The 25,610-nt window shown below is 37.9% G+C and overlaps 1 protein-coding gene across 1 annotated transcript in view; it reads right to left on the reverse strand.

Annotated features, from left to right (window-relative positions):
- The window catches only part of RIMS1 (regulating synaptic membrane exocytosis 1), a 445,223-nt gene that overhangs the window by 111,297 nt on the left and 308,316 nt on the right, over positions 1-25,610 (reverse strand). The window contains 14 exon segments of the mRNA XM_058554050.1: positions 850-933; positions 6,142-6,231; positions 6,676-6,712; positions 6,715-6,788; positions 7,107-7,184; positions 10,488-10,550; positions 12,438-12,563; positions 13,287-13,443; positions 18,290-18,361; positions 19,493-19,646; positions 19,759-19,930; positions 20,477-20,607; positions 22,475-22,587; positions 24,664-24,710. Coding sequence (XP_058410033.1) covers positions 850-933; positions 6,142-6,231; positions 6,676-6,712; positions 6,715-6,788; positions 7,107-7,184; positions 10,488-10,550; positions 12,438-12,563; positions 13,287-13,443; positions 18,290-18,361; positions 19,493-19,646; positions 19,759-19,930; positions 20,477-20,607; positions 22,475-22,587; positions 24,664-24,710 — 1,398 coding nt within the window.

Below are 25,610 nucleotides of genomic sequence, written 5' to 3' on the forward strand. Positions count from 1 at the left end.
AGGACTAGTTCTGTTTCTGAGACACTGCATATTCTTATCTACTTAATAAATATCACCGATGTGTTGACTGAATTTCAGCTTACACCAGAAGGGAAGCATCCCAAACACCCACTAACCTTCTGTGACCAGCCGGGAAAAGACACTTAATGATAAAGACTGTGTATAACAACATAAAACAGGAGAACTGAGTTAACTACAACTGAAGGAGAAAGCAATGGAAAACGTGCATTGTGGCTCGTCCAACAGAACAGCATAAAGTGGACTCAAACCACTGATGCTATATTTAAAAACCTACCTTGTGGACCGACCCTAGCCCTGGACAAGATTTGGTTTAAAAACACAATATTTATAATATTTATGAGAACCAGGCATTCTACCTTAAATCAGACATTTTTTAATATACCCCAAAGCCTAAACTTCATTATCAACTATGTAATAAGAACAAAACAAGAGGACAACAGAGACCAAACCATCAACCAACATAACAGGAACAGGCTCTGCGAGAGGTTTTACAATACTTTAAAGCACCAGAGAATTTTTATTGATTTTTATCGATAAACAAAAGCAATAGTTAAATACGCTTCTAGCAAGTGAAAACCTGATGCAAATGCTCACTAAACAGAGCTCTCCCACGGGGTCCGACTGTGCGTCTGCCCCGTGCCGTGCGCATGTCGTCCTCGTCAGGGAACATTCTGAGGGGCTTTATTGGCACGGATTGGTGGGACCACCACGGATCTGGCACAGGCTCCTGGAGGAAGCCTCGTGGCCAACGTGCCTCCTGGTTGTCCTTCACTTGGTGCCTACAAGCCTCTCGAGGCCACGTGTCTGTGAGGAGGAGGTGACTAGTACCTGTCATTCTCCGGAGATGCATGCTGGATTTGAATCCTGGGGCTAGGAGGTCGTCTCCTATCTAGGGAGGGGGACCATCTACCCCTGTTTGCCCAACGAACAAGACAGGAGAAAACAAGACATTTAGTAACTCCTAAAACAAAAGAACATATGGTACAACAGGACTGGAAAAGTACCCCAGAAAGGCAAAGTGTAGATTCTTTCTCCATAATTCACTCTTCGTTTTCATAAGATTTGGAAAGATAAATTATAATGTTGTAAGAAAATAAAATCTGTAACCTTATAAGTGAACAGAGAAACAATTTATCTGGGAAAATGTCTGAAATCTATTAAGTGTAATTTTGTTCTTGTAGATGTGCTTGTTGTGGATACACGTCTATACACATACGTCACTATGTATATAACTTTAGGTTTCAAAAGATGCATCCTTAAGAATCTGGCTTTTGTTTGGATAAAACAGGTTTAATAAACTACCAATGCTTATTCGATAGCAGGCCTTGAAATTACTGGATAAAGTGGCAAAGATGGGGCATGTGAATTTAATATAAAGCAGAAACACAGTTTAAGAGGAAGAAATAAAAGTGCTCTTTAGTGTGAAAACTGACATGAAGACAGAATTCATGGGAACACCACCAGTGAAGTCTTAAGTTTTCTCGGGGAAAACTGCAAGCCTAATTGTGAGTAAAAAACACTTATGGATAATAGCGAGAGATATAGATCAATGTGATGGTAAAATAGCACCACGTTAAAAAACTCTGCTAATCGCTATTGGCAAAAATATCGCTCAATTGGTTAAACAGCTGTTTTTTATGCCAGCATTTACAACAACACTTTTTCCAATTAAGAGTTAAACGTCTGAAACTTGGTTCATTCTTTTGTTAAACTATCTTGAGATTCTGTCTGTGTAATTTGTACACGAATTGCAAACATCCAGGCGAAGACTGAAAAGAGGCACAAAAGGACTGAAGCGGCCAGATATGGAAACTTTTATAGATTAGATATGAACATTTTAAGCAGGATGAAGTCTCTTGACACTGGCTTCCTCATATGCAACAAGAGAGAACTGAACGTCTTTAAGGACTCATCCAGCTGTAAGAGTTTATAATTATCCAAAGGAGACTAGTCATAATGTTAAAAAAGAAGCCATCTTTTTTGCCATTATAACTTGGCTTATTGCATTTGTTAGACAACCTGGACAAAAGCAGCAGAGGGCTGTCAGCATGTGACCAGGATACCTGAGGTCAGCAGGGACCGGATTCTGAGAGCCCCTTGGAAGCCCGTGCTTCGTCACCTGGCCTTAGACTCCGCAAGACTCAGGCAGGGCTCTGCAAAAGCAGTGAAGCATATAAAGGTATTCAACAGCAGAATTTGGGCACAAGGAAAAACCGTGTGGCATGTCCTCTTAAATGTGTTACATGTTTGTGAAATTAGAAACATTTTGCATTAATTTTAAATATTTAATTATTTTAAATTATTTAAATGGTCAATCCAATCTGAATGCTTTAAAATGTATCTTTTCAGTTTACTGGCCTTTGATCTGTAGATACGATAAAGAAATATATTTCTAAAATAAGGAAACAATTACAACTACAGTGTTTTCTATATTAAGTTACACTTAGTCATGTTAAAACTTATGGTGTTATTCGAAAACACAAATATAGAGTTAATAAGTTTTTCTGTAAAGTAATAAGTAATCTTAATTTGACACAATTGCAAGTAACCTTGCTTCCTGAGGCAAAATTCCAGTCCTTGTGTTTATTTAAACACAAAAGTAAAGAAAAATGCTATAATTATGGAACATGCAGTGAAAGCTATGAAGAAGGGTGCACATTTACAACAAGCAATTGTGAATGCAAGCTATTAAGAGGTAATTTTTGAAGAAATATTTAGCGTAATCTATGTAGACCTGTACACTCAAAGTCCTTCTGAATAGGCTGATATCTAGCACCAGTATAAGGAGTCTGTTTGCTTTTCCCTCATATATCGTATATGATGAGAGCAGGATCAATTTATACTCAGTTTTTGTCCAAGGAATAGATACTACATAAGTTTTAGTATCATACATTTGTGAGTTTTAAATAGACTAGTATATTTTATAGTTTTTAAAATGTGTGCAACTTCTTCATCTTTTTCTCCTATCTAGGTGAACTAAACCAGCCCCTTTTTGATTTCTCTTTCCAAACCATCTTGCCCGCAAGTTGCATAAGTTAGTTACATTATTAATACTTTAATATCAGGTATTCTAAATTCCCTAATTCAGAGATGTCACTGTGCTCAGAACAGAAGGTCAGTCTGATGGTGGTGGCACTGAATTACAGGCCGCGAGCTCCTTGAACGTGGGGACTTTAGTGTTTTGTCTTGTTTTGACCATTACATCAACTAGGCATAGCACAGAATAAGCCATCAATAAATATTTGTGAATATTTAAGTATATAATAAGGAGATAAGACTCTAGGTCTTGTGGTAATACAGGTAAGAAACAATGAGATCCTTAACTAAGAAATGAACAGTGGTGAGGGGCCTCACCGAGATATGAAGGAATTAGCTCGACAGGCCTCGGGAAACAATTAAAAAGTTTTTATGTTATGGCTTTTTCCCCCTCGCACTGCTACACCTTGAAATGAACGTGCGTGTTCAAGTCTGAATTAGTATGCATGCTTGCATCTGTGCGTGTCCCTACGGTGCACCTCTCTTGGCAGAACACAGCTAAGCAGCTTCACCGTCTAAAAGAGAAATTACACGGAAATGTGATCGCTCGTTCCATAAACAGCACAGACAAAAGATATCTGTGAAGTACTGTAATATTAGAAACCAAATCTGAACAAATGAGATAACTGATTATACGGTGTGTGTGTGTGTGTGTGTGTGTGTGTGTATATATACATATATTTTTTTTTTTTTGGTGAGGAATACTGGTCCTGAGCTAACATCTCTTGCCAATCCTCCTCTTGTTGCTTGAGGAAGATGGTCCCTGAGCTAACATCTGTGCCCGTCTTCCTCTATTTTGTATGTGGGATGCCGCCACAGCATGGCTTGATGAGCAGTGTAGGTCCGCACCCGGGATCTGAACCCGAGAACCCTGGGCTGCTGGAGCCGAGCATGTGAATTTAACCACTATGCCACTGGGCCAGCCCCATCCTTTGTATTAACTCAAAACTTCATTTGTTTTAAAAGTTAGTGAGGAAACTTCAGAAAAGGGCATTAAATTGGTGTAACAGCAAAGAAGTGTTCATGAAGATGGTTTAGAATCGGCAAATGGTTTAATCTTGAATAGTTTACAAGGCTGTGGAAATATGCTACTATCTTAAGAATACGAAATTATGTTTTTAACAAATTTTCTCTAACATTTTATCTACTATATATTAGGCATTGACATAAGAAGTCATCTGGAACTTCTTAATTATTGACTTGAGTAGTCAATAATCAGAGAAATTATTTTACCTGCAAACCCTCTAAGCCTCCCTCTTCCTACTCTGTGCATCCTATCTGGGGACTTCAGGGGCATTTTCCACAGAGAACAAAGTCCCCACTGTAGATACGACTATGTTCTGCTTCAAAGCCGCTTACAGCTGTGTGTACAAAAGGACATTTGAGGTCCTTATTCTCCAAACCAACATGCATCTACAACTTCTGTAATTTTCTTGATGAAACCTTATCTCACTATATTTTCTCCTTGGCAACAAAGTGACCCCAACAAATTAAAGATCACTGATGATTCCTTTCATTTTTTTAACAGAAAATTTCTTTTTATTCAACATATAGAGTGAATATAGGTTTCCATCCTATTTTTCTTCTTCTATCAAAAGCAGGCACACTCACTTAGACCTCACTCTGACTGCACAATAACTGTGGCCAGACTATCTGTCTACAGGTTGACCTGAGAGATTAAATTCACCAACATATAGACTTGTGAACTCAATGGCTTCAGTGTAACAGGGGAACACATTCCCAATAGGTTTTGGCACAAGAACAAACCTGTGCTGTCCAATGCCATAGCCACAAGCCACATGTGCCTATTGAGCACTATGAAAAAAGGAGTGTAAAATATCTAAGAGACTATACGTTAAAATGATAATATTTCAGATATATACTGGGTTAAAGGATTAATTTCACCTCTTTAATGTGGCAGTCAGAAAAATTAAAATTTCACATGTGGCTCACATTACATTTCTCTTAGCACTTATACAGATGATATTAAAATTGTTAGGTGTTATTTCTATTACAAATTCTACAAATATAAGAAAATTAAAAAGTAGATTTTTTAGCAGAATCTTACAAAGACACTAAAAGTGGGTATGCATACCTGTACCTATTATTCAATTCCAGAAACAAACATCTCATAAACAAATACATAGAGTCAGACTGGAAAGATTGCTAAGGGAAAGCCTTAAGCAGCCTCTGAAGAAGAGGAGAGGTGGGTTACATTAGCATGACTAAGCATTTTTCTTCAGGATTTCTAAAGAGGAAGTATGCACATTTCCAGTGAATGACTTCTAATCGAAAAGAGATAATTATAACCAAGACCATCAATTATAACCAAGTTTACTGGAACAGAAACTTCCATCATAACGGAAAAATTAGCTGATCACAATTAGGAGACAGTGTAATACATAATCATTCAATACATTTGAATTAAAATCAGAATTATTTATCAATCAGTTAAAAAGTGTAAGCAAAATTTTGTGTGTGTATATACATGCATATATATATAAAATGTGTATTTATTTTTGTAAGGCATCAGGAAATCTATGATGAACATATTTTTATTGTCAAAATATAATTTAATGCAAAACATGGTCTATATCAAAGAGTAGGTTGATTAAAAAATGACTATAGATGCATAAGGGAAGTATTCCACCTAAACAGAATTCTTGTTGTGAGTTTATGGAAGATTGCTGTTAAACCTATAGATATATTTATCAGTGGAACTAACAGGAAAGTGGTCCTCCCCTTTAGATAACTCCCTGGACCTTGGCCTTATCAGCGAACGGAAGGCTCCCTGAGTGGAGTGTAAACAAAAGGACTGAACAGCAACAGAAGGGAAACAGCGGCAGCCAGAAGCAGTTACAAATCGCATCGCGGCATCCGCAACGACATTCACGGAAATACGTGGATGTGTCCCCTGGGGCTCGGCCGCATCCACGTATCTCTGCACAGACGAGTGCGACAGAGGAAAATGGAGACAGCCAGCAGAGTGAGCGTGGATGAACAGAGCTGTGAGATCACATGACACAAAACAGTGTTGGAAAAAGTCACTGGTACAAATGAAGGAAATTAAGAAAGTCTTTATACCTTTCTCGTTCTGGTGAATGCAAACTAGTGTCTGGTCTCAAGCAGTTGGTACTAGCACTCCTAGCCCTGTCAAGCGAGGGCTGCAGTTCACTAGAGCCAGAGCATTGCATCCAGCGGTAGAAGAGAAAGACAAGGAGACAGAGAGGAAGACCACGTTAGAGAGCAGAGCACACACCACATCCCCTCCACACAAACGCAGAACCACTGCCACTCAGTCACGGGGGTGAGAGCCGACAGGAGGACAGTGCAAACTCTTGTTTAGAAAAAGAAACTAAACAAAGATTATGCTTGAATTGCTTTGCATAATTTTTTAAAAAGGGTCTCAGACTGAAAAATGAGACTAAATCACACCTACTTTTGGAAAAACTAGGTACAGAAAGCACTAAAACAAAATGCCTAAAACTCCATTACCAAGAACAGATGCCACACCAAAACGAAATGAAGGACATTGGGGGAGAAAAAGTGCACAGCTCAGCTAGTCTGGCTCACAGCACTGGACGGGGAGGTGGAGGGCAGGACTTCCCGGGCTCTTACCTAGCCAGTATCTCCTCAGTACCTCTCAGTACTCCCAGGTAGAGCATTCGTGATGGGGGGAGAGAGCCTGTCTAGTCACTGGTCTGGTTTTAGCATGTGCAGGCAGAATTGAGCTTCGCAAATTAAAATTATCCAAAAATAAATTAACATAAAATTAATTATCACAATTAAAATCAACTAGTAAAACAACAAATAAATGACAGACAACTAAGAATTCTGATATTTGAGCAAGTAGATTTAATTTAGAGAAATACTCTAGAATTCATAAGTTTTATAATTAAACCATTTCTAGATACCACTAATGTAATGTTTCTCTGTTTATGATTAATTTCAAGAGGAAATGTTAAAACTTCATTAGAACGTAAACTGGCTATTTTTAACAGGCAAAGGATGAGGGACGCGAGTATCTCTGGGACTCACTATGACCTTACCTGTAAATACTCCAGTGAGAACTGGTCTCTAACAAAGGCATCCTGGGTGGTAATGTTTTATAGTGCCTAACAAGGTGTCTGGAACGTGGCCACACAAGCAGCAGGAAACAGAAAAATACACATGAAGCAAATTTTACCAGGATATGAAAAATGTAGGAGGCCCATATAAAGCTACAAACCTAGATGGAGCTTTTGATTTTTTCTCAGAAGAACCACAGTAATTATTTGAAAGTAGGATTACAATTACTAAAATATGAGACCATAAGCATCTGTCTTCATAATTAAGATAAAGACTCAAAATTTTAATTTAATTGCCTTAATTTGAAAAATATCTGCTAACTAAACTCCATGAATTAACCAATATTTAAATTTACTATTCAATCTCTGATTTAAAATTATACCTGCTCCTATGGAAGTAAACAACTCATAGCTGAAAGTACTAACCGAATAATTTATGGAATTTGGGAATTAAAATATGAATAAAAGTTAACATTCTAATAACCAGTAAAGAGCTGACCAGCATTACGGGACAAGGTTGATCATGGTACTGGATTGCGGTAAAGGAAGGAAAGAGCAAGGGACCAACAAGTGATCTAGTGGAGCAGGCTCTTCCCTTTAGCAGCTCTGGATCCAAATCCAATCACCAGGAAATTCACCACTGGAAATCCGGTGAGACGGGCCTCAGGTGCACCAGAAGATGAACTCTGATTCGGCAGAAAATGGTAAATCTGTGAGGGCTTCTGGACTGCCCCACACCACCAAGGGCCAACTAGCTCCAGCCAATTGTTAATTTTTGATAATATACTAATGTTTCCATAAATTTAATTGCTGATTATGAAAATCCATTGCTCATTTTGGCTTACATTAAAGTGTGATTAATCGGGAAGGGAACAAACATTTGCTGAGAAGATCCTAATTATACAACACCCAAGGTTCACTCATTTTTATTCTAATGGTCAAGTCAAAGGAAACCTCTTAAAGCTTCAGTTTAATAAACATATTAGAGCACCATGTCCCAGCACGAATTGAGGACAATTTTACTGAAACAAAGGATTCAGCCTGCTTTATAGACAACGGAGTCTTCTTTTCAATCCTTATAGGCAAATATCTTCAGTAACAGGCTGCTCTATAACTTTTCTAAGCAATTGGTTCAAAAGTGATGCTTTTCAGTAACATTCCAACAAGGGACAGAAAGGGACACAGAAAGGAAAATAGCACATAATTCATAGAATGAAGGTCTGAGCTACAGCCTCGGCTTTGCCTCTTATTGGCTGTGAGCCTGGGTAATGCAGGTCACGTCCTTAAGCCTTTTTCTGCACCTAAATAGGGGGGAAATAACAGTACTTAACAGGGATGCTGGGGGATTAAATGAGATAAAGGTGTAAAGCATCCAGGACCTAGCAAGGCAGCCACAGCACTTTCTGTACCACACCGCTCTCTCAGAACAGGTTGATGGTTAAATAACGTGCGGGAGATGGATTAAACCACGTGAAACAGATTTCTTTAGCACGTGACCTTAATACGCTGTGCATATAAATCTCCAGGGAGGGGCTCTAACTTGCAAACTTTCCAAAATCTGTTTGACTCACAGAATTTTTTAATTGGTGGAAGACTGCACAGGACCAACTACTCAGAAAGTATTTTTGGAAAAACTAGTTTAGTGGAAAACATCAAATAGACTTGATTTTGAATCTTTGCTCTATTACCTATCAAATTAAACTTTCTTAGCATCTTTCCTCATCTGTAAAATGAGGATAGCAATATTCATATGATATAAATTACTGTCAGGAAACTGAGATAAAGTACATTCAATACTTAACACTGCGCTCGGTTCTCCATGAATGTTATTTTCCTGTTTACTGGAAAGTAATAAATCCTCAAATTTTATTCTTAAAAGTTCCAAGTGAATATGATATGCTGTATTTTGCAGATAAGATGGAACGAATGATGAGACTCCTAGTATATCCTGTTGTCCATATCCTGATACCTCACCTTTAGAGGTGGAATACCAGGGAAGAAAACAGTGTATCAGCGATTCCATTCGGGCCGCTGGTTGGAGGGCGTGAGGCACACCCACATGCTGGGCACCAGGCACACACCAGCGCCTAACGAATGCACAGTTCTTCGTTTGGTTTTTTACACTTGTAGTCACGTCAGCAGGACTGTGAGAAAACTTTCTGAATTTGTGAACAAATCATTCCTATTAAAATACGTGTCAGGACAACCAATAGTAAGCCTGGACAGTTGAGCATATAAAGAATTTGAGTTGACTTTTACAAGATTTATGATTTTATATTTTTCCCCAGTTCACATCAGAGCTAACATTTCCTCGCTTTCTCCTGTGGCGCTACAAGCAAAGGCGGCAGTGGTCACCAGAGGGCAGCTGATTCTCATCAGTGTGATCACGTCTGCCTCACCGACCAGACCACGCATGCCCAGGACACCGTCCCTCCTGCACTCGTCCAGATCGAGGGTTTCCAGTCACAGCTCCCTCCTTCTCTTTCCCATTTCCTTCTTATTGGCCAAAACACTTGCAAGAGTCTGTCTGCGTGTTGCTGCCTCACTGACCTGCCACTTCCTGACCTTCCGTTAACTCTCAACCGGCAATGAACACCTGCAGACTGTATTTACGAGTAATCTGTAAGAGGATTTACTTCTTTGACATCTAAGATGTAACGAGACAAAAACAAAGCATCACACTCTAAGCTCTAGTTCAGAGGAGAATATTACGTCCTCTTTTCTCTCATCCTTAGAGAGGCTTCGGGTGGTTACACACCTTTAAGGGAAGGTTTGTGTTGTCGCATTTCTGAACTGGCAGAGGACGGAGGGAGGGTCTAGAAGTTAACAGGTCCATATCCTTACTCTGTGTCAAGAAGGATGCTGAAGCTCAGCCGTTAAAAATGAACCAGTAAAGATTTTATTAAAAGCAAACAGAGTATAAACAGTAGATTTTAGGAAATAAAGGAAACGAGGAAATAAAAAAAGCTAAAACAAAGCAAACTTATAGTTGTGAAAACACAAAGCTGCCAGGCACAGATCAGACCCCTGGTGACTAGACAGGCGTGCGTGTCTCGGGGGAGCTGCTCCCCGCGAGCACAGCAAAAGTCGGTCCCTCAGTTCTAGGAACATCTGAGCAGTTCCACGGAGGGAGGCTCATCGGTCTCTGGATTTTGAATATACAGACAGAAAAGTCATCTGCCTGGATCAGAATTAAAATATATTTGGAACCTTTTCCACAACCTCCATATGAAACAGAACAAATTTTGAATACTCCGGACGTTAATCTGACGTATGTGTAACAGCACCACTCAGGGAGAGACGGAAGGGTCAAAGGATGGAAAGTCAGCACGCACAGTCACCCTCGCCAGTCCCTGCATTTACCTGGTCGTATGGAGGCACTCTGCACTGCGTCCTCGTTTTGCCCTGGGCAGCATGAGAAGCTCACTGCACGGACAGGATGGTGGTGAGTGGAACAGATAAAGGATGAGGCATTAAATGACGCGGTTATGCCAATGGTATGCCGATGAAAACATGAAAAGGGAAGAAACCAGATTGTCTGCACTAGCATATCTGCTTGAGAGGTTAAACAAAAATAAACATGACAGTATTTTTAAAAATTTAAACAATAAAGTACAAACATTACGGTCGAAGACCTAGATGGTGTTGATTTGCTATTTTATTTCTAAGTGATTTTACAGAATATTAAAACAAAATAGAACTAAACTAAACCATCCACAGATAAGACAGAAATCTATTTCCAATTCTAGACACTTGGGTATTTTAATAACTTTTAAAAGGCCTAAAAATCTGGCCTTTCTGATAATCATGGGAACCCTAAAATTTTTTATTTCTTTTTAGCAACTTAATGCATGATAGTTTTCTTGGCTTTTAGAGCCAGTGAAAATGCAATATCACATACCATGTTTCCTCTTAACCAACAAGAATATACTTGATTAGGATTGTTTTATTTTAAAATTGATACTTTTTCTACACTCAAATTAATTTCACTCTATTGAATGCCCTGGTCAAGAAGTCCTTTGTCTTCCCTCCTCACCTAAATTCACGGTGGTCCCACGAATGCTGACAAAGTGGCCCTCACTCAACTCCACGCAGGCTGAGCAGTGTGGACCCTATTCCTCAGAGAGTTCCCTGTCCCAGGACCCACTCTCTGGAAGGTCACAGCAGGGTGACAATCAGACAGGAAAGACGCTCCATTCGAGTTCTGTGTCCCTGACTACATGGCAGAAAGGCCATCATTTAGCACCACTATCATTTCCATACTCCTCCCTGAAAGTTTCTCCACTCCAAAGAGACAGAAGAGAATATTCAACAAGGTGGGCATTAAAAAATCTCAGTTAGGGGCCGGCCCGGTGGCGCAAGCGGTTAACTGCGCGCGCTCCGCTGCGGCGGCCCGGGGTTCGCTGGTTCGGATCCCGGGCGCGCACCGATGCACTGCTTGGCAAGCCATGCTGTGGCGGCATCCCATATAAAGTGGAGGAAGATGGGCACAGATGTTAGCCCAGGGCCGTCTTCCTCAGCAAAAAAAGAGGAGGATTGGCGGATGTTAGCACAGGGCTGATCTCCTCACAAAAAAAAAAAAAAAAAATCTCAGTTAGATCTTGAGCCTGTGGTCAGGCATACTGTACAGGTATGTGGTTCCTTAGAGGAGAAGAAAGTCTGTGGGCATGTAGAATAATCACGTCATAATGTAGATTTTTAGTAACTGTGTCCAGGAAGTACTTGTTCATAAATAAATGCAGAACTAAACTTAAGTACACATTCATATCAGAAAGAATTCATCTCAATATTTTGTACCTTATAGACACTTTATGGAAATACATTTTATGAAAAGTAGGCATATAAAAAACTTAGTGTGAAAGTTCTCACAGAAACTGCAATGTTAACTGTCTTTCAGATGACCTGTATCCAAAATTTTTAATTACATAGAAAACATATTTTTATAATTACATAAATAATATACCAAAGACTGCAACCCACAAAAAATAAAATATTTGAAAATCGCTTATGTAGGCTCCCTCCTATAATTTAGGTTAGTATCTTAGTTAAAAAACAAGCTGTACATTTAAAACTGGCTAAAAACGAATTTTGATTTTGTAAAAAAAAAATGCACATATTATGACAATATGATGTTAGTCAAATATTTCCCAGAGTTGCATTTCTATAAGAATATCTTAAGTTGTTCTTTGACAGAAGTTCAGTTTTGAGCAACGACATACTTTGACTCTCTAATGTACTATGCTGAGCTATCTATCATATTAAAACAGAGCACAGAAAAGTGTACAACGTTGAGATCATAATTTGGACAAATACCTGTCTTGTTCTGATAAATACTGACTATCCACATCTCTGGATCTGTGATCAACTGGGCTTCGGGAGGCATCATGGTGTCTGGTTGGAGAACGTGACCTTCTTGTTGGATGAATTTCATCTAAACTCCTAAAATGATTACAAAAATTCATACACATCAAAGGGTATCATCTTCCCAAAACAGGCTGAAAGACTAACAGAGAAAGTTTGACAGTAATTGGCAAGCAACTGACATGGGTTGAAAATTGTTGGCATCATAACTAAATACCCATCTTGTCAATGGGCTAAAGGTACCCTTTCCCTATGAGGGGTGGGCCTAAGCCCCATTCCTCCAACCTCTATCAAAAAAGGACCATGATTTCATCTGCACATTTAATCAAAATCTCAGAGTGTATTTCAGGGACAGATGAAGTGGAGCACTACAGCACTTGTGGTTTATATGCTTTTCCAAGCATTTAAAGTGCTTCAAAGAGACAATCTCAAATTTCTTAAAAATACATTCTGCCTCTTAACCTTATCCTCTCTGCCACTTCTCTCCACAGGTCTGATTCACAACCATACAAGTTCTCCTAAAAGGAGAGAAACTAGCAAACAGAATACAAGACAGTTATTCAAAAGCAGTGCTTGGGACATAACATCTTCCACTCCCTGGGGGAATTTCTTGAAATTAAAGAACAGAATGTTGCATAGGTTGGGCAATTAATACAAAGGCATTTTGCCTACAAATGATTCTGAAAAAAATAACTTGATTGACCAAAGCATGATTTCATCCCAGTCAGAGTGCTGTGGCAGTTTACATTGTATCACAATAAAGAGGTGTGTCAGGGGCGCTGAGCCAACATCTAAGCCTACCTCTGTAAGGGCACATTGGGTAAACGCGAGCGTGGCCGGCCTTGGTCGTCGCCCCGGTGAGGAGACACGGACCTTGAGCGGTGGTGGGCTGCCCTCTGCTGTTCCGGCACAGTTAGTGTCGTGGACTTACTCTCTCTAGCACTAGACCTGTAACCTACTGGCAAGGGCAGACACAAAAAAACATTCAGTATTCTTCTATGATGTGAACATTCATGGGGAGACGTCAAATTATACCTAAAGCAGCCACTGACCTACTAAGACTAAAGCCATGCAATCAGCATCGTCAGCCTCATCTTCCTAAGTATTCAGTATACGCACACAGAGTATATCAGATACATGCATGAGAACAGGTTACAGCTGGGCTCAGAGGGACCACGGAGATGCAGAATATGAATGTGACAGGTGATGCCTCAGACAGGATGATGAGTTGCGATGCCATTTTAATTTAAAGAATGAACGAGTTAGTGACTTTTCAGCAACACAAATCAAGCACTTGACAGTGAACTAGTTAATATAAAGTCAATGCTCAGAAATTTGGCGTCTTTTTAAATTTTAATTTTTCTTCCAGAGCATAAATTATTTTAGTTTGATTTAGATGGCTTCACTAATAAGAACATTAAAATGATATCATACCAATTTTAATTAAAAAAGAAGAGTAGCAACTCTTTGCTATTACAAATACTGATCACGAATTTTGCAAACCACAGATAATGCTGCAATTTTCAAATAAAAATAGTGTATGAGTGAGATGACTGTGGCAGGAATGCAGAGAAAAATAACTAATCATGGAATCTACCCCACACATCGGAGACTGCCACACAAATGTGCTAATTAGTAACATAATTAAGTTAATACAGTTAACATAGTTGCAACTAAAAATAAATTCTAAAAGTCATTCTCCCTTGAAGTAAAAAGGTTTATATCATCTCTGATTTAGTTAAGATAAAATAGTAATCTCAAACCCATAGTAATAGTTTAATTAAAATTTTTTAACAAGGGTCATTGTTTGCTATTATGGGAAGGAAAATAAAAAAATTCTGTGGCCAAAGGAAAAATAATTATATTTACAACTGCATACAATGTACATGAATCACAAACACATAAAATTTAACTGGGCAGCTTGAACTGTTGTCATTTATTTACTTGATAACTCCCACATTATTTTTAAAATATGCCACAAAACATCATTATTAAAGGTAGACTAATATTCCCCAAGAGTTCATTTGATGTGACTTTATGATCACATGACTGAGCTTTAAAACTTAAAGAAGGTCTTTAAACATTTCATAAAGTACAATTTGACAATATTGAGACCAAAGAAGCTCAACCATTTTGCCTCTCTCTAAACACATCAGAATAATCACCAAGAGAACCATAAATGTTGTAATTTATAATTTCATATACTTCATTTTATTACCAAAATAATAGCAATTAAGCTATTATTTGAGTTTCGTGTAGAAAAAAGTTTTATGTTGTTCAGATGTATAAATTGTAATATTAAGTCTAGAAAGAGACAAAATAAATTTACATGTAATGAATTTATTTCACAGTTCATTATAAAAAACGGTGGCTATTATTAAAGATAATTAATTCAAGGTCTGAATTACATAAACATTTTAAATTACCATTTGGTATCATTTGATAACATTTGGGTCTCAATTACACAATAATTATGGAAGGTCAATATTGAATTGGGAACACCATTTCAAGATTTCAATGGATATTCAAGGTATATAAATAGAACTTTCAGACTTGGTATAATTAATTACTATGAAATAACTTGCAGAGAATTTAGGCATCTTGCTGTTAAAAGGGTACAACTATTTTTTTTTCTTGGATTCTCTGTATTTAGATAAAAATTAATGTCTTTTTTACTCTATCCTAATATGCATTCATAATTCTTTGTCTGCTTTTTACAATAGTCTGGTTTTCTTCACATTATGTGTAATTTATTGTTGACAACATGTACTCTACCTTCCAAAAAAAGTGGTAGGGAATTGCTACTTGATGCTTATCTCAATGTTTTCATCAGCTCAAAGTTACAAGTTGCAGGTTTTTTTCTGTTTTCCGAATTTGCAATAAAGCTCTGTAAAGTTGAGGTTGTCAGATGCCTCGCCTCAGATGAGGGCATTCTGTATATGGTTATTTTTACTCTTCTTAAGCAGCTAAAACAGCTTTTTTAAACAATAATAAGGCTATGATAACTATCAAGTTAATAAAAAGAAGCTCTAGAGGTCTCAACTGCTCTCAGAACCTTAGATCCCTAAGTGGGGAAAGGTGATAAATACATCAAACAAGAGCACAGAACTCTGTGGTTCTAGAAAAGCCAGCATGTTAGAAATTTAAGATTCGGCTGAGGTAGAACATCTAAATGAAGCTTTTGAACTTCTTCAGGAAACATACAACCAGGAACTTCACTAAGTGCATTCAACATATGTAGAACTGGCGGCCACAGCTAAACACATCTCTCTTCATGTGGATGCCAGGAAATGCAGAAGCAACTTTGTACTCAGCCTCTAAAAGTACACAGCAATGTATCAACATGCTTGTTTAGCAACTTATCCCTCACTTTATGTTAGCTTCTTGCCCTTATTTTACCAACAAATCCTTCCTCTTTATTTAAAATGCATTGTAGGGGGCAGGCCCAGTGGCTTAGCGGTTAAGTGCTCCCGCTCCACTACTGGTGGCACGGGTTCGGATCCCGGGCACGCACCGACGCACCACTTGTCTGGCCGCTGAGGCGGCATCCCACATACAGCAACTAGAAGGATGTGCAACTATGACATACAACTATCTACTGGGGCTTTGGGGAGAAAAAGGGGAAAAAAAAAGGAGGAGGATTGGCAATAGATGCTAGCTCAGGGCTGGTCTTCCTCAGCAAAAAGAGGAGGATTGGCACAGATGTTAGCTCAGGGCTGATCTTCCTCACAAAAGTAAATACATAAATAAATAAATGGTCTTTCTTAAAAAAAAAAAATGCATTGTATATCACTGTGTGACTTGCTATATTATATTGCCACATACATGTATCTTTAGAAGTTGCTATATATCCATTTTGGATCAATGAAGAGTACACCTGAAAATATAAATAAATTTCATTATACCCTTTATTCATTTATGAAGAGACTATGGAACATAAAATATTGCTTTTGGGTTATGTAATTTATTAGTTATATTCTATTAAAAGTTTGCCTCCTTACATTTTACATGCAAATAAAAATGAATATTATTTTAAGTGACAGTTTAGGCTCTGCTTCTGTGAGATACAAGAGACTGTACATGTTTGCGAACACCGTGACGTGGCATATTTCAGAATGCACCATGAACATATTTAGGATTCGGGGCTCTTTGGTGGTGTCCAAGCACAAATCCCACCCGCCGTTGGTCCCCTAACTCCCACGGTGGCTGCTGTCCAGGTGATCCCTCAGGGAGAGCAGAAGAAATGCACTCTTTTAGTACACATATTTATTGAATTGGCCATTTATTAATTCACTCATTGACTGTCCTGCCTCATCATAAAAAATAGGAAATTTTAGGTGAATAAAATGTGAGAGCCAGTCACAGAAGTGAATTCTATTTAGATGAGTCAGTAACAACAACATTAAGGCTGATTAATAGACAAAAATTCTCGTTAGAAAGGTTTGATGTCTTTCCTACCAGGAATCAACTGATTCCTATTTAAATATTCCAAAAGATTTAACGTACAATCACTCTTCCTCTTTCAATTGCATAAAAAACCAATAATCTACTAAATTTTGTGTGAAAGTGTCTGTGGGGAATTTTTCTAGTTATTATGACCCTTTTAGAAATAAAAATAGAAAGCAAAATATAATACATTATCCACTATTACTTAAAATTCCCACTCATGGCCTGATATCAAAGAGTGAATCCAGGTATGCAGACGTGCATAGCAGGTTTATTGTTCCAAGAACATCTGTACTTTTACACAGTGACTAAATACTGTATTTTCTCTGACGTATAGGGAGCAAAGGAAACCTAATTTTAAAGAACTCTCCTTAATTTTCTCCTCGTGTTAATGAAGTTGTATATATGTCTCTCCAAATTGTGAACTTAAGACACTGGTGTGGAATCTGTCTATTGACTTATTACTGAAATCACTGCCCTCAAGTTAAGGGCATCTCCATCTGAGAAATTACATAAATTAAGCGGACACATGTCAATATGGTCGTAGAGGAAGGCCTTTAATAACTCATATTGATACCTCCCAAGATTTTCACTTTAATTTCTTCTTATATGAATATTTCCTTCCTTTTTATTAGTAAATCAAGAAAATAGTACAGAACTAGTGCCAAGAAAATAAGCCTTCACTACTCGGATTTACTGACTTTCTGACAAAAGAGTCAGATAAGAAAGAGAGGTTTGAACTTCACAATGTCTCCAAAATTTTACTAACTTACAGACAAAAAGATGTTGACTTAAAATGAATATTGAATCTTTCTAAAGCATTTCCTTATTTAAAACATACATACGACATTCTAGGTATAATCAGCGGTGAACACATCACAGAAGCCTTAGGAGTTAAGCCATGCTTCATGCAACTGTGCGCCCTGCCATGCACTGTTCTCAGAATATTCCATGGAAGGCTACATTATCTCAGAAACAGAGGAGGAAAATCATAGATGTACAATATAAAACACAGGAGAATGGAATTTTTATTGAAGAAAATTAACCATATCCTTTCAAAATGAAGGTCGTATGTTCACTGATGCTCAGAGCACTGTGAAATAATGATTTTAACCTAGCTAGCCATGCGTCTAAGGAAGAACTTGACTAAATTAAATAAACCGGGATGTTAATGAATAGTTACTAGTCCATTTCATACTTTCTTAACAATTGGGAACACAAGTCACCATGGAATAATATACTACTGATTTCTCTGTGCTCTAGATCTCCAGTTCAGTCTCCCGCAGAAGTCTGGAAGCCGACAGCGCGAATCGAGCACAGAAGCACAGGGAAGCAGGGCCGTGCTCCCCACCACGCACCTGGAGGAACTACGCCAATCCCGTCCTCAACCTCATAATCTGAGATGTCACTGTCAGTGACGCGCTGAGACCCTGCACAACAGGAAGGCAAACAGATACCTCCATCTCTGGTCGGTTATAAAAGGTGAACGACACGGCCGCATTGTTTTTTAAAGTGAATTACATTACTACTATTACTTCTGAACAAGAGTAATACAAAGTAAACTGAGCTGAGCTAATTTTTAAAGAAATGGTTGTTCCCCAAGGATACCATTTTCTCTTTATTTCTTTTCTACAATCACTGAAGATGTATAGAAGGAAGGGGACTTTGTAGAACAAGATTTTGACTTTTCAAATCATTCCTTAATTAATGTCTTATACTAAGAGCCTATAGCAAAGAGTATCCACTATTTTCCACCCAATGAAGAGCCCTCCTCTGCGTTCAGGGTGGATGGGCTGAGTGGAAAGGCTCACAGAGACCTTTCTTGGCTGGAGCTCTACTGAGCTCATATGACTGAAAGCGCGCCAGGGCCTTTATAAAATATTTATGTTTAGCCTTCAAAATTAGCCATTATACTGTATTAAACATTAATTTTGAGGAAATGATTTATCAGAGAAGCACTAACATAAAATATTCAATTCCATGAGGAAAACAATTTGGTTCCAGATTACCAAAAGGAAGCTTTTAAGTTTCAGCTGTCCAATTAGAGACTTAGTCCTAAGTCAAAAATCAACGAATATGTACAGAAAAAATACGGTTTTACCAAGTCGCCAGATGAATAGCAACAAACATACTTCACAATGTTTTTTAAAAAATGTTTCTTATGAATAATGATACTAAAAATATCCAGGAACTATAAATTATTAAAACCTCACATGTAGCAACCCATCGATAATGACAGAAAATACTCTATCAGTCAACAACCAACAGCTCAATCAGCACTAGGCAAAGAATTGTTATTCAGAGTTTCTAAACCTTCAGCTCTGGAATTACTCTGCTGTATGTATATATATATATATATATATATACACATATATATACACACACATATATGTTACTTTCATTGGGAAATGTAGAAAATAGTTTCACCAAGTCTCTATAAAGATGAATAATTTTCCAATATTTCAATCTCTAATAAACATTTGAAAAAACATCTTGAATGTTAACCTCTAGTTAGATCACAACCCAGTGACTTCCGGCTACTAACAAGACCTTTAACCTACTTTGTAGTTTCTTGCTGGAGCTTTCTCCGTGGACGTGTCGCCTTGGCAGGAACGGTGATGGCTGAGGCAGAGGTAGTGAGGACTCATCATGTGTCTGCAGTTTGTACCAATGTGGCTCATCGTCTAAGAGTGCCGTCTCCAGCTCTATGAGGATCTGAAAGGGCAGTTCTCAAATTAGATCAGCCCCTTGACCAGAATGTGCACCAGAGCGATCATAATTAACACAGAGCACACAAACGTGACCTGCATCTTCACAAATACGTCACCTCGCCGAGAAATTCACTCTCCTCCTCCTGCACTCGAGGTTGGTCCCACACGGTTATCTCCAACATCCGCTCCCTGAAGTCTCTGCGATGCACGTGAGAATAGACAAACGTCTGGTTCCACTTTGGTTCCAGCACTTTCTTTACCGTTTTGGTCCTCCTTTTACTTTTATCACTAAAAAATAAGTATTTTTTATAAACAAAAAAGCAAGAACGAGCCAAGGCTGCCATCTGCTGCAGTGATGTAATACCACTACCGGGATTTTTACCATTTTTAATTCATAACTTTGGTATAAAAGTCTAAAAAACTGTAGAGTTTGATTCTAATCTAACTTTAACCAGGATGTAAGCAATATTAGGATTCTAGGCACAGCCACAGGTACATTCTAAATGATGTCACTGTCAAAGAAGAAGCGATGGATAAACAAGGTAATGAAAAATTTTAAATTGGCAGATAATTGTCAAAGAACTACAAGACTTGAGGGATTTTTTTTTTCAGGGATAATGTAGTTTATTCCCTCATAGAGAATTATCCATTATATTTTAAAACTACACGTCCAAACTCATCAAAATGTATACATTAAGTATGTGGAAATTTTGGTATATCAATTATACTTCAATAAAGCTTTAAAAAAGAAATAAAACTATATTTCAGCAGAGAAACTTCTACTTTTTCTATTAGTGAAGATTTTTGCATATTTTTTCCAGAATTATTCACTACCTTCTATCTGGAAGAAAATACATTTTTACATAGGGATTCCTGGTACGCCCATCTACTCTAGGTGGCAGGTCTGTTGCTTGCAGAACATTTACAATCAGCTGGTGTCCCACTTTGTCATACCACAGCTTCACCTAAGAGCAACGCAGACAGGAATTAGTATTTGTAAAAACCATAAGGTCTTATAATTTTACAAAAAAAATACTGAAATTATTTTTGAAGAAAAAATTTCAAATTGCAGTACAATTGAATGATAGGTATTATTTCTGAAAAGAATACCAATTAGAAAGCATGACCACTTAGAATTTGACTTTTCTCTTCATACATTTTAAACATGACTTAGAACTGGCAGGCCTACAGTGTTAACTTATATGCTTACATCATGTTATGAAACACAACTAATGATAAAAATTTTCTAAAAACTAAGGGAAGAGGGGGATATTAAAATAATTATCCTTGTTTTTAAATGCTAATCACAAGTTTTTGGTGATTATAATTGCCTTAATGATTACTTTTTGGCTAAAAGTGTCTTGTAGTAGCACATGTGGCTGAAATAAAGCGAGGTTTGGTGATAGGAAGGATGCACACAGTGATCTGGAGGAGGTCAGGGCCAGGTTCCCTGGGGCTGCTTGACACTACGTAATGCTGTTTCTGAACATATTTTCTCATTTAATTTTTATGATTAACCTATTATAGGTTAATTTTCATGAGAGAAGAGGAAAAGAACAATGGAAGGTGCAACACATAAATGATGCCTTCAGACTACGTGAATGCCAGATGATACTGCTACTAAGACTTCACAGTAGTTTGCTTAAAGAAAAATGGGAAAATGACACACTGAAATACTACTGTCAGACTGCTAAAACCGGAAGTTTAGCAGTCAATACAGTATTTCTGCTGGCAGTGGAAAACGTTAACTTTATTATTTTTTTTTAATTTAGAAGTTAGTTTTGGTTCTATGGTCAAATAAGAACTATGAGCACGAGTTGTTTCATGGGTAGATGCTGGAACATGTTTAGGAGGCATTATAACAAAACAAGCTCATTTAATGTGCAGTCAGTGTTTCACTGAAAGGGGCAGATAAAGGATTCGAACTGGAGCTGTCAGTATCTGTATCTCTGCTCCCAATTAATACCATATGTGTTTTTCATAAAACCGCAGGATTTTTATCCTCCTGAACACAGGTGGAGAGTATGAGAGACACACACACACACTGAAAAAAAAAAGATGGCGGAGGGGGTAAAATAAACACAAGGGACTATTCAAACACATTCAATCTACTAAAGATAGAAGTTAAACCAAGAAAGGTTTTAAAAATAATAGCAAGCTTATAGTTATCTTCTTTGTTTAATTAAAACCAAGAAAAGAGCAGCAAAACCAGACTACAGAAATCCACACATTACCAAAGGAGCAAAAGATCAACTATTTATAGGATAATTTGAAGCAAGGTTTTCTTTTAGTTATTAATACAGATGTCCTGTAATCTACAGGAATCTACACAGAGGCGGCTTCCATACTAGTTCTAGCCACCACTCTTTACTCTCCCCGGGTCACATATGAGGCAGCAGTGAGGAAAACAGGAGATTTTTCAGAGTGATGTCAGCAATGAAGAGTTTCACTAAATGTCTTAAGTAGTTAAAAAGAATATTTTAAATATATGTTTCTCAGGCTCCAGGCTCATAAGGTTGTTAAGTAAACGGAAGATTCTAAGTTTATCATGTCTAACCAATTGCTTACCTTAGAGACTTCTATATAGCACACAAAAACTGAACGATGTTTTATTTACTTATGTTATCGTTTATCATTTAATGTTCAGAACATCTGGCACATTGTAGGCACTCAATAAATATTTCCAAATAAATATAAAAAAGAATAATAAATAAGTGCACGAAAAATTGACGAAGTACATCATGGTGTTAAATGACTACAAATGCACCACAGGCTTCAAAGACAGACAGTGAGCGAGTCCTAGTGGTCTCCACCACGCACACAAGTACATACAGAAAGTTGTCCTGGTAAGACTTGTGGGGCATCTTTTAGGGCTCCAGGACTGGTGGGAGAAATAACAGAAATGGAAGGCCTTTCCATCTTCTGAGATTCAAAGGAACTTGAACCTAAAATGAGAAAAAAGTTTAAGTAATTTTTAGTAACATATTTGTGACATGTGTAGGGAATAAATATTTTTATAAGATGTTAAATGCATATTTTATTAGCATAAATCTATAATTCAATACCATCAATAACAGAAGAACCTACTTTCAATGGGATAGCCATAGAAAGTTATCATTTTGTCTTCTTTGGTGGTCTATTTTAGAGGTGTTTAAAATGAAATAATTAAATATTGTGTTTATTTGCTTCAATTTGTAACTACTGATTTTCTACATTTCTGGAGGGCACTGTACAGTTTAGGTTCTTGCATAACCTCATATACAGGTAAAGCCTTCATGCTTTTAATGATAAGAAAGATGGTACCCATTACATTTATTATCTTGGCTAAAGGATCATTTATTACGAACTATCCTTACTGAAATTAAAATGAATGCACATAAAATATAATTTATGGAATTAATCATTGTTTTACAATAAGATTTACCATCCATCTCAGTTTTGACTTCCAGATGAATCTCCTGACTGTCTGAGAACCATCTCTAGCGTTTCACCACAAGTGACTTGATTCACCTTCATGTGCAGGAGGCTGGCTCTCCACTCAGCCACTCAGCGAGGGCCTTCTCCTCCTTTTTTTAAAATGAAAGTTCTCTCTTCCCAGATCACTGTTAAGTTGTACCCTGACACAATCAGTGTATAGAATGTCTGTGGAATACTATCAGCCCAGCAAGAAAAACCTTGAACCCACAGTGATTCAAAAATTAGCTTCACAGAAAATACTATCTATGGACCACCACCTGAGGGTATGTCATCCACACATTTTTTTCTATATGTGTAAATTAAGTCTAAATTAAACCACATAGCGTCCTTCTCTGCCCTCCAAAGACTTTTCACTATTAGAAACTGTCATAAAATTCTTGGTTACTATGTCTCTCTCTTTTTTTTTTTTTTAATTTTATTTATTTATTTTTTCCCCAAAGCCCCAGTAGATAGTTGTACGTCATAGCTGCACATCCTTCTAGTTGCTGTATGTGGGACGCGGCCTCAGCATGGCCGGAGAAGCGGTGCGTAGGTGCGCGCCCGGGATCCAAACCCGGGCCGCCAGCAGTGGAGCGAGCACACTTAACCGCTAAGCCACGGGGCCGGCCCACTATGTCTCTTTTATCAAGTATCCTTGGGTCTCAGTATAAGAACACTGTTGCTTCTAGTAATCAGTTTGTTTCTAATATCATAGCAGTTCATTTTTAAATAGTATCAACAGTGTAAATTATACAACTGGTCTCATTTCCTTCTTTATATTGGTTACCAGAAAGCTCAAAATCAAATCTGGGCTCATGTCCAGCAGGTATGCAGAACCTGACAGCGTGCATGTGAAATACTAACCTAATCTTTGGTTCCTTGTTCACCCTACCCATCTATTTTCTACCTCCTTATAACCACCATCACGTGTTTTCCCCTTAAATTACCCTGTATTCTACATTTCTACCAGCTAGGTTACGTACTAATACTTGGTGATCATATCCAAGTATTATTAGTTTAATGCCAATCCACTGCAAACTAAATATCTGGGTCACTTCCACACTCTCACTGAAAACTTCATTACTTGTCCGTAGTGTATTTCACACACTGCCACCTTCTCCCATCTGGAGTGACTTGAACGCCCATGTAGATCACGCAGTCCTCCAGCCTCAGTCCCTTAACTGCTTCAGGTCCCCTGAACCCAACCTCTGCTCCAGGCCCTGCTCTTCCCTGACCAGGCCTGACACCATATCGCTGCATCACGATCATCTGACAATGTGCCTGCTTCCCTCGCCAGCCTGCTCACGAGACTCAGCTAATCCCCAACCAACCTGAGTAACCCAACGTGACAACAGGTGTTTACGTGCAGCAGATAGAGTACTGAGAGTAAGGCAGAACTGCTCTGGGCTCCAATGACTGGCATGGTTGCCAACTTCTGATATCACTGGAGATAACCTTAGTAGAGTAATGCCAAGTCATTTATATCAAGTAACTAAAAACGGTAAATCTGCATTCTTCAATTTCATTCAATACATATTACAGTAATGAAGAAATCATATACTCACTGGACTCCAGGGGAGGATGGGAGCTCTCAGGAATCCGGGGAATGTCACTAAAAGAAACAGAGTGGTGAAAATCCATGAGCTGAACCACCCCGCCTGAGGCCGTCACAGCCACATTCTATCTCAGTGCTGCGAGAAATCCTTCTGTGTCTTTACAGGCGTGGAGATGAACAAGTCACTACCAGGGCGATTACTAATGTGCATGAATGTCAAACACCACACACACAAAAAGAGTGCAGTAAAAATAAGTTTTTATATATTTCATAGCAAAACACTTTAACATGACAACAGTCAGACTAATATTGTGGCTACAATTACCACAATATTTTTACTACCAAAACAGCAGGTTTTGGAAATAAAAAATGTTAAAGGTAATATTTTACTTCAATTCTAGAAAATCAAAATGACACATATTTTACAAATTAGTATATGCTTTACAAACACATCTGAAAGAGTTTACTGAATGAAAGGGATGGAAACATCTCTTGATAATAAAATAATATGGTGAATATCATGGGCAAAGTTAATAAAATGAAAAGAATGAATTGCTTTGGAAATTAAAAATGACTCAAGCTTGCAACAAAAAAGCCAAAATACTTTATATATGTGAATATAAAATTAATATACACATATATAACCCTATATAGAGATTCATATCTCCATACTGAAGTTAGCTAAATATATGGCCATTTACTATATGATTAGAAAGTGACCTGTGAGAACACCCATTCCTGTCACACTCACAAATTACTCTGGATAAATATTTAATATAACCTCAGCTTAATCCATTATCCATTGTGACCTTGAGAACCCTGGACCAGCTTGCCTTGGGAATTGTCCTACACAGAACTACTTTACCTCTGGTATTCCGAGATATTTTAGTATCAATTTAAGGAGATTAACAATATGCAAGTATTAATATGACATATTAAAGCAGACTGGAGGTAGTC

Source organism: Diceros bicornis, chromosome 14, assembly GCF_020826845.1.
Source record: "Diceros bicornis minor isolate mBicDic1 chromosome 14, mDicBic1.mat.cur, whole genome shotgun sequence".
In the NCBI taxonomy this organism is placed as follows: domain Eukaryota; kingdom Metazoa; phylum Chordata; class Mammalia; order Perissodactyla; family Rhinocerotidae; genus Diceros; species Diceros bicornis.